The sequence below is a fragment of the Myodes glareolus genome, chromosome 15 (genome assembly GCF_982192425.1).
Source record: "Myodes glareolus chromosome 15, mMyoGla1.1, whole genome shotgun sequence".
NCBI lineage: Eukaryota > Metazoa > Chordata > Mammalia > Rodentia > Cricetidae > Myodes > Myodes glareolus.
In genome coordinates this window covers 30,275,133-30,296,085 of record NC_142040.1, presented here as the reverse complement: position 1 = coordinate 30,296,085, position 20,953 = coordinate 30,275,133, and the positions used below count along the sequence as shown (strand labels likewise).

General features: G+C 42.7%; 1 protein-coding gene across 7 annotated transcripts in view; it reads left to right on the top strand.

Moving 5' to 3' along the window:
• The window catches only part of Mast4 (microtubule associated serine/threonine kinase family member 4), a 582,754-nt gene that overhangs the window by 317,830 nt on the left and 243,971 nt on the right, over window positions 1-20,953 (top strand). For 4 of the 7 annotated variants that reach the window (XM_087896863.1, XM_087896865.1, XM_087896867.1 and 1 more), the window contains one exon: window positions 11,312-11,347. The exons of the other annotated variants lie outside the window; for them this stretch is intronic. In XM_087896863.1, the coding sequence (XP_087752989.1) occupies window positions 11,312-11,347 (36 nt within the window). The remainder of the gene's footprint in view (window positions 1-11,311; window positions 11,348-20,953) is intronic. 7 annotated transcript variants of the gene reach the window in all.

The window sequence follows — 20,953 nt, the reverse complement described above, 5'->3', positions numbered from 1 at the left end:
AAGGTGTGCCACCACCGCCTGGCTCTGCCTACTATTTAACACGGCCTTCTCTTCCTTGTTTAATTATGAGCTTTGCCGTGCATGTTCTTGCATGGAGCCTTAGCCTTGTAGGCCTGGGAATGTATGAAAGCAGGGCAGTTACCACTTTATTTTTGTAGAAGCAAGGAATGATACTTGGGTGGTTTCTCAGCTTCATATATTTGGTCACAGAAGCATTAGAGGTGCGTTTTAGGGGTACCCAGCAGCAGGAACCTGAAGTAGAAGCAGCTCCTAATGTCTATGGTGGCTCTAGAAGGGGTGTGAACACGCTGAGGGATGGCACCTGAGAGTCAGTTGTAGTGCCTTCTTCCATTTTAACCGCTTGATCTAGTAACAGCATTGACATCTTCACCAACACCCACATCTTCTCCTTTCCCCTTTTCCTTTCACTGTTCCCAAAGTAGCTTCAGCGCACTAATGCCGGCTGTGGTAGACACACGTACAGTAGGAGTCTAAATAGTCTGTGATAGGCCTGTAGGAAGCCCAGCTCCTTATCCATATGTAAAGCAGTGCCCACCTCCATCCCACCTACTTTGATGCCGCACTCCCTAGAACCAGAAATTCATTCACGTGAAGCTATTTTCCTTTTGGTTCTTTACTTACATGCACCTGCCTTTGGGTACAGCAGAAGTCTCTGTAATGGGCGCTTTCTGGTGAGCTGGCCGTGGGACTGATGTTTTAGGTTAAGAACTTGAAATCTGGCTGCCTCAACGTGTTAGGTTTGGCCACCCATCCCCCCATTCCGATTGAAGAGGCGAATAACTGTAAGAAGCAGCAAAGTAGCCATATTGAAAATAGAAACGTTAAAGGGACCCATTCACCCCCAAGTTGATCCTGGGAGTCAGTTTCATCGTTCTTGTAAATCTCTATGAGAGTGCTACATACCGTGGCATCCTGCATCTCTGATACCTCTATTAAGACCCTAGTCACTTAGAGATACCTAGAGTGGGCCAAGAGGAGCATCTTTCTCTTCAGAGTCCGGAAGTCCTTCCTGTTGGTGAACCTCTAAACGGGCATTGCTACAGACATCAGTTTTATCAGCCTTCACCAAATTCAATCATCATACAAAATATGCTAATACATAATATGGCACATGAGAATACACTGATTTAAGATATATCCGGAGATAATCATCATACATTTACAAAGGACTCGTCAGCTAGAATTCGCCCTAGAGAGCCCCAAGAAAACATAAACTTAGTATTCCCATGTCTGTATAATATACAGTATAGATCTCAGAGATACTTGTTTTTCTGTGTACCTCAATATCCCCTGGTAATTTTCCAGCACACAGATCATACAGTTCAAGCTTTCTGATCACACCATCAGATCCCGAAATAATTCAGAAGACCTTCCACTTTGCCCAGCAGACCTCCCAAAGATAAGGGACCCAACCTGCTGTCAGACAACTGGCCAACTCGGGTTTTTGAAAATGAGCACCAGCCGCTCCAAAGAACCTCTAGACTGACTAAGAAAGGGAAGGGCGAGAATGGAGGTTCATAGGCTGGGGAGAACAGATGAGGGTAGACCCAGCACAGCCCAGTCGGCTTGCTCATAGTCTCTGTCCTGCCTCTGCAAGGTGACCTCATAACATCCATCTCTTGAGGGCAACGGTCTTCCTCCAACAAGATAAGCGCGCCTTCACCAGTGTGTGGCCTCACTAATTGTTCCCCTGTGCCATCACCGAAGTAAAGGAGACAGACACAGAATGAAGCACAACGGCTGTGCTTTCCCACACACTTAGTGACCCTGTCACTTGCCTTTTAGCAAAAGTGGCCAGAGACCAGTCCAACAGAGGTCTGCGATGTTGAAAAATGGTTGCTATATCAATAAATGAATAAATGCACAAGCGGTAACACGCTTACTCATTTTTTTTTTCTGGCTGTTTTCCTTACATTGGCAGAGCCAAGGGTATCCAGGATATGCTCTCTGTGGGAAATAAGCATGCAGAGAGGGAGGTTGCTGTCTGAGGGTGCTTAGGACCCTCGGAGCAGAGAGTAGGGCTGGTCCCTGGAAGCCCGGGTGGAGCTGAAATGCCAGACTTGAGACCAGAGTGTGCCTTACAGGCGTTGCATTGAAGTTGCCTGCACTGGATCAGGGCATTCTGAGCTTGAGATTCCTCATCCTGAGACAAGCGAGATAGTAACCTTCTAAGTCATTGAACAGGCTTGGGTGGATGCAATTGGTATGTATAGTTCTGTGTGCTTTTTAAAAAGACTTAAAAGTGTAATGCCTTGCCTGGCTGTTTCAAAAAGTAGTTTGGGTAAAATGAGGTTATTTCCAAAATGCAAGGAGAGGGTATCACCTTGGTTTTGCAATAGATTTGAGAAAGATTTGTGAGATTTTCAGCACAATGAAGGCAACATTTCTGGAAAGAGAAGAAAGTGACTTAATTCAAGCAAAATAAAGAACGTAGAAACCATATTTGGCTATGTGCTGAAACAAACTTATTTTCTCCGTAGCCCTCTCTAACCCTCCTACCCCCACAAATATTGAAGAACTCAGAGTATCTACTGTCAGAGCCAAATGGAAGTCCAGTGTCGTGTTGAATGTTAGAAATCCAAAAACAAAACGAAGGAAAAAAATTGAGTGTTGCATCTGAATTAGCATTTAAAGTGGCATGTTTGTATAAAAAGAGCGCGGGTGGTGTACTATATCCCAGAGTGAAGGCAGGAATCGGGCTGTGGAGAATGTCAGTTGCATTTATGTATTCATCGAGCAGCCAGTGTGGCATTTGGCATGCATTTGCAGCCTTCCTTCTTCTCAGGCGTGAGTTTGTCTGCAGTGGGGAGAGAGGAGGCTGGGAGAAGAAAACAATGCAGGGACGGGTGGCAGGGGCTGTTTCCCTTCGGAAATTAAAGGAAAACCATCTTTCTTCTCCAGGGGAGAGGGTTGGGTTATCTTGGGAAGGTTTAGGATCACCAAAATCCATGTGTTCTTCTCAGCATGGAGATTTGGGACCAATGCTTAAAGGATATTCAAAACAGCATTTTAAGCTGAGAATTACCATGTTTCTTGTTTGTTTGTTTGTTTTTTAAAGGCAATCTTTGGGGTTTAGGCTGGTAAAGCTGGTCCTCTGGTTTGGGGGTCCTCATCTGCATGAAGGGGAGTTAGAAATATCACACTTACTAGAATAACTTTAGCAAATTTGAGTTCAGCAGTATCTGGGAAGTGTTTTCTGTAGGCAATTCCTTTTCAGCTCATACAGTGTGGCCATGGGGGCTGGGAGCAGGAAATATGACATGCCCAGTGTATGTCATTTGTAGCCTATTGACAGCAGAAATAATTTTTTTATCTTTTTCTTTTAAAATATTTTAAAAGATTTACTTATTTTTTCTGTGTATGAGTATTTTGCCTGCATGCATGTTTGTACACCATGTACGTGTCTGATGTCCATGGATGTCAGAAGAGGGCACTAGAGTCCCTGGGACAGGAGTTACGAATGGTTGTGAACTTCTGTGTGGGTGTTGGGAACTGAGCCCAGGTCCTCTCGAAGAGCAGTGGTGCTCCTAACCAACTCTCCAGCCCTGAAGAAGTACTCCTAAAGCCAAATGGCTTCTAGTAGCATTTTCTAGGAGGCTATTTTGTTACATTTTCTGAGGGGCACTGAAGAGGGCAGATGACCTTACAGCTTTGGGTATGATTTACATTGTACACTGAGCACTGCCATGGTCAACCCAGATAACCAGAGGTTTCTGCCTATACAGTGGCGACAGTCATTGTATCACCGTGAGGTGAGAGTACCAGGTCCCCGTGCTTAGTAGCTTCTTTCCCAGAATAATCTCTTCTCCCTCAGCATTATGGAAGGACATTTTTTGGAACTGTGGTTTGGGACAGGTAAGTGTTGTTGAGGAACATGGGAAAAAATATAGTCATAGGATTTCAAAGCTGGGAGAATCCTTAAGAGAAACTTTACTTAAACTTGATAAATTAGATCACTGAGTAACTAGCAACTCAGAGGGGATGGGGCCTGAGGGGCTCAACTAGTACATTGTTTGTGAGATATGAGCAGAATTTGGGGTTCCCAACAGCGGGGACTGAGGTGTGATCTTTTCATCTTGAGACCAGTGTGTTTGAGTGTTAGCGAGTCCGTGGGTACTTCTTCTGGAGACGGAAAGCTTAGCATCGGCCTCCACAGTGTGGACCAGACAATGAGTAGGCTTCACAGAATCTGCCTTCCCTCACCGTGTCCAGTGAAACGTCTTTTAACATCCTCCAAGTCCGCGGGTCCTTACAGCTTTCCACTTACTATTCTTCTGGTGGAAAACAAACCAGTCAGACCCCTAGCACCACCAGGAACAAAGTGTACCCCAGGAGGATAAAGAGACCAATGACAGCTGTCCAAGTCAGGGTGCTGTAGTGCCCAGCTGTGGTTACCCAACTAGACATGTGAGCCACCGTCTGAATTCAGTATTGTTCTCTCTTTACCCCATTGTATAGAAGCAAATCGGGCCCTCTGACAGGAAGACAGGAAGAAGTGGGGCTTCGCTTGTGTCTGTGTCTCTTTAGAAGGTGCCAAGTCCTTTTGCCTTACTTTTTGGAGTGGTAACAGGCAGACATAAGGATCTGGGAAAAATCAAAGGTACTTTGGGGGTTTCTTTCTCTCCTCTTTTGAAAAGGGAACCTCACCCTCTGAGATTTGGCTGGGACATTTTCCCCCCAAGACTATACATGCTTTGTCTTTAACCTATTGTTATGAAAAGGCACCTCTTCCGTGTAAAACTGAGGACACCCCTGTACTAACATGTTAGAATGTGAGTCATGCCTGTGGAGTCTTTTAATTACCCCACCCTCCTCCGCAAGGGCCATGTGAGCCCTGCTTCCTCTCACATAGTACCCAGACAACATTTCTGCTCTGAGGAAATTCTACACAGATAGTCCTCTTGACACGAGTGAGAGGAAACGAATGGTTTGATTGACTATATAAGTTTGATTGTCATATAGCTATAAATAGGTGGCATCTTACATAGGAAGTTGTGTTTTAATATTTTAGATAGGAAAGTCTTTGTGTTTGTGTGTATGTGGGTACTCATCCATGTATGTGGGAGCAGAGGCAAATGTTGAGAGTCTTCTGTCATTCTTTTCCTTTTTTTTTTTTTAAGGCAAGGTCTTAGTTAATCTGAAATTCACAGTTATTCTCTGGTGTGGCCAGGCAGCAAAGCCCTGGGCTGCAGTAACTAGTTCTGAATTTACAGACATGCAGTACTGCTTTAGGCTTTTATGTGGGTGCTGGTGATCTAAACTCAGGTTTACATGCGTACACAGCAAGCATTTTACCTGCTGACGGATCTCTCTAGTCCCCAGAATGCAGATTCTACTACTACTACTAAGTCTAAATATGTGATAGAATTTTGGGAAGTGTTTTTGAAATGCCTACAATACGAGTACTTAAGTACAAATACTTAAGAAGTTGGCTATCTTGTAGTTGCTTTCGTGAAAGTGCTCTTGCTTTATTAAAAGACACACACACACGCACACACACACTCGTGCACTCACACATACACACACACACACGCACACACACACTCGTGCACTCACACATACACACGCACACACACACTCGTGCACTCACACATACACACATACACACGCACACACACACTCGTGCAGTCTTGCACACACACGCACATACACACGCGCACACACACACTCGTGCACTCACACATACACACATACACACACACTCGTGCACTCACACACACACACACACACACACACACACAGAAAAACAAAACATAAAAACTTGTGTTGCACTCTGGGGATTGCTCAGTTGGTCGAGCACTTGGCCAACAGCATTGGCTGTGTTCAGTCTCCAGTGCTGTGTAATTTTAGCTCTTAGGAAGGTGGAGGCAAGAGGATCAGGAGTTCAAGGTCCCCTTTGCTGAGTTCAAGGACGGCCGAGGCTATGTGAGACCCTGTCTAAGAAAAGGAGAAGAAAAAGAAATAATGTCAGCTGGCCTTTGCACCCTTAATACACAAGAAGAACTGACTTTTAACCTTCGGTATGTCAGAGAGATCCATAGGATTAACCTTGTGGAGACTCCAGTGCTGTGTCCCAGCTCCCCCTGCATGTGGATTTTCTATGGTGGGGGGCCTTCAGTGTGGTGGTACTCGATGAGTTTTAGTGAGACAAGTCAGCTTAGAGGTTGCCTTTGAGATTTCTTTTTTAAGCAACCGAAGAAGACATTGCTCTAAGTCCTGTGTGACTTCCGCAAGTGTAGCTGCTTTGAAGAAATGATAATGTTTAGGTTCAGGGAACAGTGACTTACCCTTTGGGTAGGTTCAGGCTGGCTGGTGGATTCCTCTTTTCTCTGGTCCCCTTGGTCTCCTTACTGAAGCTACAAGTACTTTGTATTTGTTTTGCAGGGGCACACAGGTGTGTTCGCCAGGGGTTTGTAGTTGAGGACACAACACAGTGTTTACTATGTTAAATCTAGAGAAAGAAAAAACCAACAGGATTTTATCCCCCGTGTCTAGGGTACAGTAGTTTAAATGTTAAAAACAACCCTCGTGGGCTACAGCACTTGGAAGAGCTGAAGGGTGTTTGATGCACTTGACATCACGTGCTGAGATGAATTAATAGCTCAGTATGCGGGTTTCCAGTCTTAAGGGAACTGTGCTGCCTTTTAAGGTGCCGTTCTAAGGTACTAATTTGTATGTTAATGTAGATGGTTCTGGTGGAATCGTGGACAAATATTGTCTTAAATATCAGGTAAAGCATATAACTTAATTATTCTCTTTGAGAATTCAGACTCCTTAGTTTTAAACCCGGTCTGTTTTGTTTCCATCTTTCCTTTTGTTCTTCTTCCATGTGTTTTGCTCCAGGTGGCCACATTTATACATCATGAGGAGCAATTAATAGCGATGGCTGTGGTTGTCCTGGCAGTTCTAAGAGGAGAATCATAGCAAGGATCTTCTACTCAGCACTTCCCAGGCTCTGCCTAGTCACTCCCAGTGTATTGCACGTCACATCTACTACTACACAGTACCTAGGCTGCATTACATCACATACGGAAAAACTGAGAATTCTGTTGCTTTGAAGCCACAGCAGAATTTTAAAAGAGCAGACCTAAAAACAGACAGTTCCTCCAATTGCTTCCTCTCCTGGAATCCCATGTAGCATGAACCCACATCAGCTGTCCCCAAGAACGTGGTAGCCCTACATGGTCTACCAGATGAAATTGTGCTTTTATTCCCACTAAGAAGATAGTTTGATTGAAGCCTCGTTGACATATAGGAAAGTGCACCTAGTTTCCGGTCCACATTTGGGATTTGTAGATGGCCAGTGATAGAGTTCTTGCCTCACATGAGTGTGATTACATATCTGTCCTTAGAACTGCAAAATAAAAAATACAGAAATGAAGCATGCAAGTGCAGCCACCAGCAGCAGCAAGTGTGGACTGCCCATCTTCCCTGTGAGGTCCCTTCTTTCCATGTGTCCCCCAGCCAAGCTGCTATCAACGCTTTCTACCTAAAATGTGATGGAAATAACAACTCTCCACCCCTGCTTTGATTGGCTTCTTTCACTTAACATAGCTACTTTCAAGTCTACCCACATTCTAATCAATGTTGCGTATGTCGCCACTAATCCTTTCCATTGCTATCTATGTAATATTCTGTTGCGTGGCGATGCCACTGTCTGACTATCCATTCGCTTCTTGATGACACTTGGGAAGTTGGTAATTTGTGGCCTTTAGAAATAAATCTGCTACAGGCTGAGCGTCCCTAATCAGAATCCCCCAACTCTAAAATAGTCAGCTGTCTGAAAATTTTGAAGTTGCAAGCATTTTGGATAAGAGATGTTGAATCTGTAAATGAAGTCTCCCAGCCTGTGAGTTTTTATTCTCTTTATAATCAGAAGAGCAAATGTTTTGAATTCTGATGGTCTTTTAATTTATTCTTCAAATGCTTTGGTGCTGAATCTAAGAAATCGACACAATTATAAAAGTTTCCCCCTCTGTTTTTCAGGAGTTTCATATGTTTAGATATGTGCTTAATTTTGAGTTGATTTTTACCCCTCAAGAGAGATGTGAATGAAAGTTCCTATTTTTCTAGATACCTATCTAATACTTCTGGTACCATTTGTTGAACGAACTGTCCTTTGGCCATTGAAATTCTGTATATTTTTGTCAAAGCTCAATTGTCCCTTGGTGGTGGTGACACTGATCCTTCAACTTTATGCAACTTCGAGTTGTTATTTAGCTGCTTGGGGTTCTTAAACTTTAGAGGAAGTCTGTCTACTTCTACAAGAAAATCTGAGATTTTTTTCTCCTGCAATTGCATGGAACCGCAGGTCAGTTTAAGGAGCTGTGGTAGGTCTGCAGTAATTATAACGTAATCATAGTCCCAGAGATGGGTGAGAGGGATTAATGGGTAGTATGGAGAGGTGGGGACAGAACTGACTGCATTCAAATGAAGCCAGTGACCCAGGAAGTGAGCATGTCCTTCATTGGAAAATCCCTTCCAGAGAAGTCCAAATGGAGTGACTGGGAGGGCATTTCTTAGAATAGCAGAGACAGCGGTTGGAATCTAGAATTGGAAGGAAGACGCCGTATTTTTTTTCCAGAAAGAAAATACAGCAATGAGAGTCCAGGCTCCATGATAAGGGGATGGTGAGAAAGGATGATTGGCTAGACAAAGTTCAGTGGCCTAGGAAAGGCCTAGAAAGGTTGTGCTGTAGAACACACTTGAAGAATGTTCACACTCCAAGCACAGCAATGTCTATTGCCCAATTGAATTGGTTGTTGTTCTAGGACAGGAGAAAATCCAAAGTAATTGCTGTAGTCTTCCGTTTCCTGGAAATACTTGACCTTGTCTAGAGAGATCGTGAGTTGTCCTAATTATTGGGGATTGACAGGACTTTTCCTTTCTAGTAAAAAGAAGCCAAGAATAATGTTCAATGTCCTAGTGTGTACATGGAAACCACTGTCCCAAGCCCCCAACAGTCACCAGCCCAGCGTGTGGGAAAACATGATCTAGGGAGGAAGGAACAGAAGCAGAAGTGGAATCAGAGTGAGAGGTGACGGCTGCTCTGAGAACTCCTGGGCCTGGAACGTCTAGAGCCTCACCCTCATGGTCACTAGACACTTGCCCCAGGTGGTCAAGTATCAGCCTGAAGATCTCCACTAAGGATTTTTTAGAAAATTCTCCCAAATGTTACCAGATCAAGGTAGTTGAGCGCAAGGGTCTTTTGAGTAGAATGTTAGGAATTTGGGCCATCTGAGTTAGCTCCGCTCAGAGAACAGTTCTGTGTGGACATGGTGGTATCCGTTGAGGACTTGGTTGACTGGTCAGCTTTTGATTGCAACCAATAGAAAACCTAGCCCAAAGTGTCTGTCAAACAGAGAGAGCGCTAACTAGATCGGATGACTGAAAAGTCCAGACTCCATACCAGATACAGGCAGGGTCAGGATTGTTCATGCTGACCTGGATTTGTATAACTGCCATGCACCAACTGTCCCCAGGACTCTTATTTTCCTTCTTCATTTTCACCCAGGCAATAACTTTTATTCTCCTGTCGTGATAGTTTCCCTTTGATTGGTCCATTTTAAATTCTGTCCCTAACCATGAATACATTGAGCTCTTGCCATTAGGCTAGTCTGTGTTGAAATATGAAGGAATGTGGGTTTTCTCACTCGTAGTTCTTTAACGCCACATTGAAATGAAAGAATTTGGGGGTGTCTCTCTGCTTAGAACAGAGATATTAAAATTACATTTACTGGACTACATGGATGTCTCAATCATGAGGGCTCGAGTTGAAATGGCCAGCACTCATGTAGAAAGTAGGTTGCCTATCGCCCCAGTGGTGGAGAGATGAAGAGGAGAATTCGTAGGGCTCAAATGCCTCCCAGTCTAGCCAATCACTGAACACAAGATTCAGTGAGAGATCTTTTCTCAGAAACAATGATGGTGTCTTAGGGTTTCCATGGCTGTGCTGAAACACTGTGGCCAGAAAACAAAGCGAGGAGGGAAGGGTGTTTCCATTTACACTTTCACAGTGCGGCTCATCATTGAAGGAAGTCTGCCATATCCCATGTCCCGGTGACAACATCAGCTGGGTTGTACCCGGTTTATTTGTTCGTGCTTGGAGGGAAGCATGAGGATTGAGAAATGGCAGGTAGGAAAAACAGAGATACAAAAGAAATAGATAGAGACACAGAGTAGAGTCAGGAGGGCAGCCCAGTGAATACTGGATCTGCCCACGTTTATTTTCCATATGCTTTATATAACCCGGTCCAAAAGGGAGGGAAGAAGGCAAGGCATCTTTACCATGATACAGACAAAGAACAAAGTAATTACCTCTTCAATACCCAAAACATTAAGTAACTATATCCTGAGCTAAGTATTCTGCTGTTTAGGCACAACATGCAGTGACCACACCTTAGGCCAAGCATCCTGTCGGCAGCCACACCCTGGGTCAAATCTCCTGTTTATTGCTCTTGAAGGAGCAGGATGGGCTAGAACTCTCTGACCTTTGGTCAAAGTGGAACATATCCACATCCATGGTCTCAGGACAGGAACTCAAACAGGGCAAAATCTTGGAGGCAGGAGCTGATGGAGAGGTGATGGGAAGGATGCTGCTTACTGGCTTGCTTCACATGGCTTGCTCAGCCTGCTTTCTTACAGACCGCAGGACCTCCAGCCCAGGATTAGCACCATCCACCATGGTCTGGGCGCTCCCCCATCAATCACTAATTAAGATTAATCTCGTGGAGACATTTTCTCGATTGAGGCTTCTTCCTCCCTGGTGACTCTAGCTTGTGTCAAGTTGACATAAAACAACCAAATGGAGAGCAGCCGAAGAAGACACCCACCATGGCCACGGGCCTCCACGGGGCCACATTTGTCCCCGCCCATCTACATGAGCACACACAGAAAGCCAACGCCTTTAAATGCAGTTTGGGTCCATTCTTAGATATATTAGTTTATAAATCTTAGAATTATTAAATTCCTTTTACTTTTACTTTTAAAAAAAATAGAAAAACGTGATTACGAGAAGGTTTACAGCTGTGTAAATGACTTGGGATTGTTTCCCATGGAACAGTGTTTTAGAAGCAGTTTAGGAGTCCCTGGAAACGGAGTATAGTCTGCATTGCCCAATCTATATGGTGAACATGCAGAGAAGAAAACAGAAAAAAAAAAGATATGGGCAAGCTACCAAGAATGAATACGAGTGAGATAAGCCCTTGCCAGCCCCTGTGCACAGCAGCAATGCTGCCATGACTGTGTCTGTACTAACACACTTACATACTGGTCCTTTTTTCCCCTATAGGGTAGATTCCCAGAAGTGGAATTGCTTGGTCAAACGGTATGTGTGTTTTTAATTTTAATAGATATTGCTAGATTGCCCAGAGGAATAGCAAGCCACCTCTCATTTCCTGCATCTTCTCCAACACTGGATGCCCCCCTTTTAAATTCTTGCCGGCCTTACTGCTCTAAGGATTGATTTTTATTTTTCTCTCCTGCCACTAAGGCTGAGTCTGTTCTGTGTCAGATGTCTGTTTTTCTTTTGTCTTCATTCCATTTTTATGCCCATCTTTACATTTTCAGATTCTAGGATTCCAGCCTTTCAAGGTGTTAATTGTTTGTTACGTATGTGAAAACATCTTCATGATTTTTTTTCATACCTCTGGATATAATATCTTCTGTCAAATGGAAATTGTTAATTGCTTAATCAAATATGTCTTTTCCATTATGACTTCCGAGACTTCTGTTGTGCTCCGCATGGTTTGCTTACCTCAAGATCACGAGAAATCATCTTAAATATTTTTGCCTCGTTAAACATAAAATCCAGATGTTAATCCAGTTTTCAGTGTTGCGCGTGACATGAGGTAGGATCCTGTATCTTTTTGTTTCTCAGATGCATAACCCATGATCCAGGTTCTTGCTGTTCCAAGACCCTTGATTTTTCATGGGACTGAAATGTTAACACTTGTCACGTATAAAGATGACATGTGTGTTTGGGTCTACGTCTCAACTGCCTGTACTGATGACTCTGTGTCTGTCTGTACTGACCCAGTTCTATGCTGGGACTCTCTAGGAACCTGAGTTATATGGTAAGTTATTTTTAGCCTTGATTTCCTCTGTGTCACAACTGTTTTTAATTTTCTATATTCTGATTTACAGTTTAAGATTAGAGAAATTTTAACATAGATGTTTAACTGTTTCTCCTGTGTTTTTTTTTTATTTTAAATTGTATTTGTTTGCTTACTTAGTTATTTTTTGAGACAGGTTTTCACTCTGTTACCCTGGCTGTCCTGGAACTCACTATGTAGACCAGGCTGGCCTGAACGCACTCTGTAGACCAGGCTGGCCTGAACGCACTCTGTAGACTAGGCTGGCCTGCACTCACAGAGACCCAAGAGTGCTGGGATTAGAGGGGTGTGCCACTGTGCCCTGCTCACAAATGTTCTAAATCTGAAAAGTAATAAAACAGAGTGGCTAGAACCAAGAAGTGATATTTCTCAGCACGAAGGGGCCCTTTTCCTGATACTAATGATTAGAATAATACCTTTCCATAAACTGCAAGTTATTTCTTCTATTCATTCTAATTCTTTAAATGTGATTTTGTTTTCTGCATGATACCTTCTCGGTCCTTCCAAGTTGCAGAACTAGGGAAACAAACAGGACATTCAAATCCATTGGAGAGTGACATCATTGCATTAAGATCCATGTGCTTACAGCTTTCAGTGGCTGTGGTGACATAAACGATGGGCGTTTCTGTCTCTGCACAAACCATGAAGACCCCTGGTCCTCACCTGGTGCAGAGCGCAGACTCAATGGTCAGGATAAGGAGCTACCTCTGAAGTGCATAACAGTTTTCTTAAACTATTTTAGGATTTGGTTCTTTTTAAGCTTAACATGGAACATTTTGTGGATTTTGGAAACAGTCATCCTTGAAGTTTTGGGGGGAAACTGTCTAGTATTTGAGTCGGTTAAAACAATTCTTGACTATTAATTTGTAGTCACATGACATTGGCTTACCTGTATTCACAAGCATCTTTAATTGTTTTTTGTAAACTTCCATTGGCATAGTGTTAAAGTAATAAATACTTTTTTGTTTTCAAGAAGAATATGAGGATCATAGGAGTTACCTCAGTGGTTAAGTGCTGGCACATGTCATTAATCTTAGCACTTGGAAAGCAGAAGCAGGCAGATCTCTGAGTTCATGGCCAGCCTGGCCCGCAGAGCAAATTCGAGGTCAGCAGGGCTACACATGGAAACCCTGTCTCGAAAAAACAAAACAAAACAACACACATAACATACACAAAAAGAGCACTTCCTGCTTCAAGCTGAAGGCTGGACTTGGATCCCAGCACTCAAGTCAAGTGGTTTTAGATGCACGTAACTCAGGCTTCAAAAGCCTGAGGTCCTCTTCTTAGTTCTCTGAGTATGCACATGTTTAGATATACATACATTCTTACACACATGCCCATAAATATATAAAATTAAATCTTAAAAATATTTTAAATACTGGAGTTACACATTAAAATCACCTGTTATTTCTAAGTATGGTGGCATATACCTTTTAGTCCCAGTATTTGGAAGGCAGAGGCAGATGAATCTCTGTGAGTTGGATGCCAGTCTGGTCTACACAGTGAGTTCTAAGTCAGCCAGGGCTTCATAGTGAGACCTTGTCTAAGGAAACACACACACATACACACTTACCTGTTAATAAAATAATGGTAATATTAGTTCATACATTAATGTATATGCAAATAAAGGTGAGGCATGTATTGTTCTTGTGGAAATAGAAGGACATTCCCAGGTAGGGTTCTACCTGTGTTTACTTGATTAAATTAAAAAAAATCACTAGCTTTACCATTATTAAGGTGATGTAATAATTCATGTATTATAAGCATTGAATTTTATGCTTAGACATAATACAGGTATGAATGAAAAGGGGAAAGCCTTGCTAATTTTAATGGTAGTTTAGTTTTTTTTAGAAATGGATTGGGAAGACACTTCTGTGTGTACATATAAGTAATAAAGATGGTAGCTTAGAAAAAAAAAGGGGGACATTAAGTTATTCGGAGACTCAAATGGATGATAATAGTTGAAGCTTTCTCTATGTGATCATTAATTGTAAATTTTTATTCTAAAGAAGGTGATGAAGCTATTTCTTCTGTCTGTGAGTTTTTATGTACCCATTCAGATTATAGCTCTGTTCTCCAATTTATTTCTCTAATTTTGCTTTCCACTAGTGAGCAATAGTCAGTGGACTTCCTTTTTGAAACGTAACTAGGTCCTGGTTAAGACAGGCAGAATGTTGTTGTTTGTAGAAGTTTTTTGTTGTTTGTTTTTCTCTGTTTTTGCTAAAGAGCAAGAATGCTTTCAGTGATGTGCGGCAATTCAGACATAAAGGGCAGATGGAGCAAAAGGAGTGATTTGCTGCTGGTCAGTATCATAACCAGCATCAAGAAAATGACAATTATAAGACATGAAAACAAGACAAGCCTCTTGAAAGCCAAGAGTTGGTCATGAAATATGCAAAGATTGACAAATGATACAAAACGTGCTAAATAAAAGGCTTATCACGTTTCCTGGTTTCTATATAAACTGTTTTCACCAACTCAAGAGTGTTTCCTGCACCCAAGTTCTAATCATCATTACAACTGACAGAGATGATAATCATAAATATAAAAAGATATAATTAGAGTAGATGTCAGATATAATTGTATGTGTCTCTGTGGAAACTCCACATTGTTATCTTAAAGTAAAATCCTGTTTAGAGTGTAGACAGAATCTCAGTAGTGAAAAATCTTGATTTAAAACAAAAAAGAAACACCAAAGAGTACATCGTAAGATCAACCACAGAGAGCAAAATTTCTTTCCTAGTAATTTAAGTCTTTAAAGTCTTCAGTTGGTCCCAGGGTACCCACTCCTTGAGAGATAGGAACGTTTAAACTAGGGCAGAGGATCTCTTTTTTAAACAGGTAAGCCTGGAAAACCACCTGTGAGCACAGCTTGGCAGAGGGCCATGGCATGCTGTGTATTCCTGAAGGGACAACACTGTAGTTACTGCAGGGGCACAAGGTGTCACAGGTTACTTATGATGGCCACGTATGAAATGATTGATTGGAAAGAGGTAAACGACAGTCATAGAAATAAATAATTCTCGTGGGAATTAGGAAGAAATGTAGTGTTCTTAAACCACAGCACCGAGTTAAAAAAAAAATCATGCATGCTGATGTATTTATTTGTTTTGATTTCATTTTAAAATGTTTTTATAATTGTGTGTGTGTATGTGTGTGTGTGTATATGTGTGTGCGTGTGTGTGTATGTGTGTGCGTGTGTGTGTATGTGTGTGTGTGTGTGTGTGTGTGTGTGTGTAGCAGAGGGCATCTTCATGGAGTCTGTTCTCAGATCAACCTGAGGTTGCTAGGCTTAATCAGCAAGCATGCTCACCCACTGAACCATCTTTCAGGCCCTTTGCTTTTGGCAGGGTCTCATCTAGTCTGTACTGACCTCGGCTTTGCTATTGTGTAACTGAGTGTGACCTTGAACTTTTGATCCCTCCGCCTCCACCTGAGTGCTGGGATGACGGGCATCAGTGCCCAGGCCCTTTGTTATCTTACACAAACTCTGTGTACCCTCTGAGCTGCACCCCCCAGCCCTGCACATTTATTTAAATCATTCAGCTATGGTTGTATTACAGCCCCAGAGTTTAGCATACAGATATGAAATAAATGAAGTTGTTGTTGACCAGAAAATGACACTGTCCCTCCAGGTCTGTTTAGGTGTTATGTTCAAAGCAATACCCTAAGGTCAGGGGAATCTTTCTGAACTGAAGAGTTAAGAGCCTTCATTCATAGGCATTCTTATTTTATTTTATTTTATTTTATTGCATGTGCACCATTGTACTCTGTGTGCACAGTGTTTGGCGAGGACAGAAGGAGGAGTCAGATCTCCTGGAATGACCTTATAGACTGCAGTGAGCTGCTGTGTGGGTGCTGGCAATTGAACCCTAGTGATCTAGAAGAGCAGCCAGGGCTCTTAACCACTGAGCCGTCTCTCCTGCCCCCATTCATAAGCATTCTTCATCCAGATCTAATTGAATGGAAACAACCCGTGTGGCATTGTACTTTCAAAATAAATAAATAAAATAAAAGTAAATTAAAACTAAGAGGAAGGCTTACGTGTGTTAGTTATCAGTTTATGATTTGCGAAAGCTGCCTCTAGCTGTGTTTTCACTCAGCATGGTTTTAATCAAATCCTATTGCCCTGATCTTGTTATAAAATGCTTCTCTTGTTCAGTACCGCATTCATTGGCATCATCTTAAATTGCTTAGAAATGAAGTGGCACCATCCTCCTATTTTATTTTGTATTACTTAGTCCACTACGAGAAAATGCCAAGTCTCCTCCACACAGGAGGTCACAGAATCTTGATGCATCAGTGCCGACTTCCATATTGCCTAGATTTTAAACAGCTGACTTTAGGCTGAAGTGCATGGCATTCCCCCAGAGAGATCAATTCTTTCAGAACCGGGCCCTACCCTGTCCCTTGGCTCAATGGAGAAATTGTAAATCAGTTACAATTGTCATCTGAGTGTCTGTCATGCCGCTGGCTGGTCTTCTGGCCACAAAAAAAAAAAAAAAAAAAAAAAAAAAAAAAAAAAAAAAAAAAAAAAAAAAAAAAAATCCAGACTGCTCCATTTATATGGTTAAAGCCACTGGGTCAGTAGTTGCTGACCCTTATGCTCTGTGCCTTAAAGCAGAATGGCTGCCTCCGTCATTTGGGAAACATATTGTGAGCTGGCGACATGTATCTCCAGCTGCATTTAGCTTCTAGGTTAAGCCATGTCAAAGGACCACCTTTTAAATGACACCAGATTTGATCCCTCACTGTAAGTCGTCACACATCTCTATCCATGTGAATGTTTAAATGTCAGTCTCCTCTGTTTTCTCCTGTCCTTTCTGCTCGCATTCATATTCTAATGACTGAGAAAACTACTTGCAAAGAAAAAAAATAGGGCCAGAGAGAGCTCCCTTCTCAGGATTGCATTTGTTAAAGGCCAGTATACTACTGCCAGGAAAGAGATAGAGCTATTGAAATGCATGAATAGAAAACTTCAAAAGTGAATGTGTCCAAGAGATAGAAAGTAAAGATATTTTAAATATAATTGCAGTTGTATTCAGTGGTGAACAAAAAAAAAAGTCAAACTATTTCTGTTTAATGCCATCCTGAAGTGTGGAGAAAGGTGTCAGAGTGAGTGGGATATTCACAGGAAGGCGGATACCTTAGCATCCTCCAATTTAGAAGCACATGTCCTCAACCTCCCATTTACCAGACCAGGTCCTCACCACGTCCGTGAAGACCGCCACGTTTTCATCTTCCCAGGCTTCCAGCTGTGGAGCGTAAGATCACATTTGTGGGGACACTCTGACTGAACAAATATTTTCTTTCCCAAGGAGCTTTCAAAAGTATCCTTTTTATCTCCTAGATGGCCAGGTCTCCTGGAAGCCTGAACAATGAGGAATCTGAGCAAGCTATTCTGGGCAGCAGAACCATGGGAGCTCAACGCACTTTGAAGCTCATTGCTCCCCATTGAGGGCCACAGTAGAAAATGGGGTTTTCATCGGCCTTGCATTGATGTCTGCAAAGCCAGATGGCTTTGTAAAATGATCCCCAAAGCAGGGTAACTGATTAAAAGGAATGCCAGGTAGTTGAAGGCTTCCATACTCAACATGAGCCTGGCACAAAGAATTGTTCTCTTGGGGTGCATTAATGTTAGGGAATCTCATGCCTGCCTCTTCGTGTTGGGGGTGGTCAATCAAAGACAGTATGGCCAGATATTGGCAGCAAGAGTCTTAGAAATGCAAACTGCCACTTTGTAGCGGTCACTGTAGGAAGGGGTGTTTCCAGAGGCAAGGAATGATCAGCGGGGGCAGGGGGGATGCTTCTGGGGGCTGTAGGTTCTTTCTGAAGTAGGGAGTTATAGCAAGCTGTCGGCCCGTTAGCTTATTACTGTGGTCCTGGATCAGTGTCCTCCTGAAACCCTGAAGGTTCCATGTGGTACCCATATGGGTACCCATGGCTCCTGCATCCCTTTGTGGTGTGTATGATGACAGAGTGGACGCAGGTACTCTTAGGTTTGTGGCTGCTGTAGAAATCACTCTGTCTCGATGTGTGACCTTGCACACTGGCCTGCGCCTAAGGACATGGTCATATATTTCAAGTGGTTCAGTGGGGGCCAGTGAAACTTGGCCTTGGAGGCAGAGGAGCTCATAGGTGTGACAAATTGTTCTTCGAATCCCAACTCACCAGCAGCCAAAGGAAGAAAAAGCCTATCATAAAAAGAGTTAGCTGTTTTTTTCCGTCCAGAAGCCCTTTAATCCTGCAATGAACAGCATGTGACAGGGGTTTAAAAACCAAGCCACCTGGTCCTCCTGCTGTCTCCCTGTTGCCACCTCTCCCCCGCCTCCTCAGATGCAGGCTGATGAGCAGACACAGCAGAAGTGGTGGGGAGCCGGCACCAGGCTATTTCGTTCCAATAGCTAATTTCAGAAGAGTTTGTATGTTTTGACCTCTTTGAACTTTTATGATCCTCTCAAAGAGGAAAGTAATTTCACCCTGGAAGCATTTCTGAGGATCATGTTGGAGAATTGTTGATGTATATATACTTGTTATTGTGGCCCATCTTTTGAGTGGAAATAGAACATCGGTATTATTTTAATGGGAGATAATTGTTCTTTGTAGAACATTTTAATTTAAATAATAGTATCTAAACAAAATTCAAATTTACAGGCGATTAGTGTAGGAGGTCTAGACAATACAGACAGACAGAAGTGCTGCATTCAGCACGCTCTGATCTTATCACTTGGGGGGAGGGATAAAGTTTTAAAAACAACCAAATGAGGCTGGAAAGGTAGCTCAGTGGTTAAGAGCACTGGCTGCTCTTCCAGAGGACCTAGGTTCAATTCTCAAAACCCAAATGGCAGTGCACAATTGTCTGTGACTTTTGACCTCTGCGGACACCAGGCACACACGGTAAGCAGGCAGAACTCATACATATGAGAGAAATCAGTAAAACGGACAGCTTCCACTGCTGTGCTTTGTGCAGTAAGTGACGTGTCCTTCAGGTTCTTCTAGTGCTAATAGTCTTAAATTTGAGAAATGAGGTAGCAATTTATTTTACTGTGAAATTTTTTCATGGTAAATTCTTACAGATAAGAAGGCATTGATACATTTTTTTTTTCTGATTGCTTCCATCGTAGAAAAAGATAGTAATACATGGAATAAAATGGTACTTGCACACACATTTTAAGACATTTCCCAGGTGTCTGTGTTCTGTATGCTCCTTATTTGATGATCCTTGGTTCTTGCCATGCATTTTCTTTCCAGTTGGCAAGTAGTTTCTGGGTTGACCAGTTGTCGTTGAGTCCAGTGCTCCATTTGGCCATATTTTTTTTTTTTTTTACTTCAGATAGACATTGGAAGGAGAGCTGTGCGCTGGCTACTTATAGAAGTCATATCCACCTTTTGGGGGCACAGCAGACAGTGTTTAATTTTAGTGTTGTATTTTATGAAATATCAGGTGATAGTTTCCCTCATCTGTTGAGGTGAGCTTAGGTTCCAGAAAGGTTTTACATCTTATGCACTGGAAAACACATTTTAATAGATTCCCGGAATCAACAGAGACTCTGTGTCTTTTCAGAGAATAGAACCAATTGTCTTTGTTTGGCAGTAACATTGAGAGCTCCCAGGAACAGCACAGCAGCCTTTCTTAGCCCAACTCTGATTTGTCATGTGACTTACTGCTTGTGAAAGGAGCCTCAGAGTTGTTCCGTTGGTATCGCTCATGTCAGAGTGTATATACTGTCCTGCCAGAGTGGAGGGTCCCCAAGAGCAGGGTCTTTGCCGTGTCGTTCATGCCTGGAATGGTGCCCAGCAGCTAACAGGTGTCCCGCAGATACCTGAAGAATACGGTTTGCTGTGATTTGAAGTCATGTATTTCCTTTACCTCTTGGCAGCTTCATGGCAAAAGCCCATCCATTACTTGAGTAATTGGTAACTGGAGTTCCTCCATACCTCGTTTCATGGGAAGTGTGCTGTGTTCCAGATGCACTGCTGGAATTTGGGTTTTCTAGTTAGGTTTCTAGGCTGGTATAGTTTAGTTTTCTATCTCAGATCTTTTTCGAGAGATTGATGGATTTGCTTTAGAAGAATTTGAAAGTGAGGACTGGAGTGACAGCTTAGTGGTTAAGAGCCCTGGATGCCCCTCAGAAGGAGCTGGGTTCAATTCCCAGGACCCACATGACAGCTCACAACTGTCTATAACTCTAGTTTTAGGGGTCCTACCCTTTCCTCTGGCCTTTGTAGGTACAGGGCACATGCATGGTGTATAGATGCAGACAAAACACCCATACATATAAAATATAATTTTAAACTAAAAAGTAGGGAAGGGGTGCGATGAGATGTTTCAGTGTGCAAAGGCGCTTGCTCTCAAGCCTCACCAGTGACTTGTTTGATAACCCTGATCCTACGTAATAGGAGAGAACTGACTCCAACAAATTGCACTCTGTCTTCATGGTCAGTTGTGTGCACGCACATGCTTTCTCTCTGTCTCTCTCTCTCTCTCTTTCTCTCTCTTTCTCTCTCTCTCTCTCTCTCTCTCTCTCTCTCACACACACACACACACACACACACACACAATCAATCAGTCAATCTATAAGTTTAGAAAATAGTGATGGATTAGTTACTGATTATTCTTCTAGGCCTCTATATAAAAGAGACTAATTTAATTTCATTGTCATCTCAGGTTCAGTTTATCCATGCTGAGGTTTTTGGTCAACATTTTCAGCAGAGGAAACATACGTACGAATTGAATAGGTGAGAACTAAATGCTGTGCAAAGCGTATTTCCTGTGCAACAGGCTGGAGCTTCCTGCATCACCACTTTATGGGGGGTGA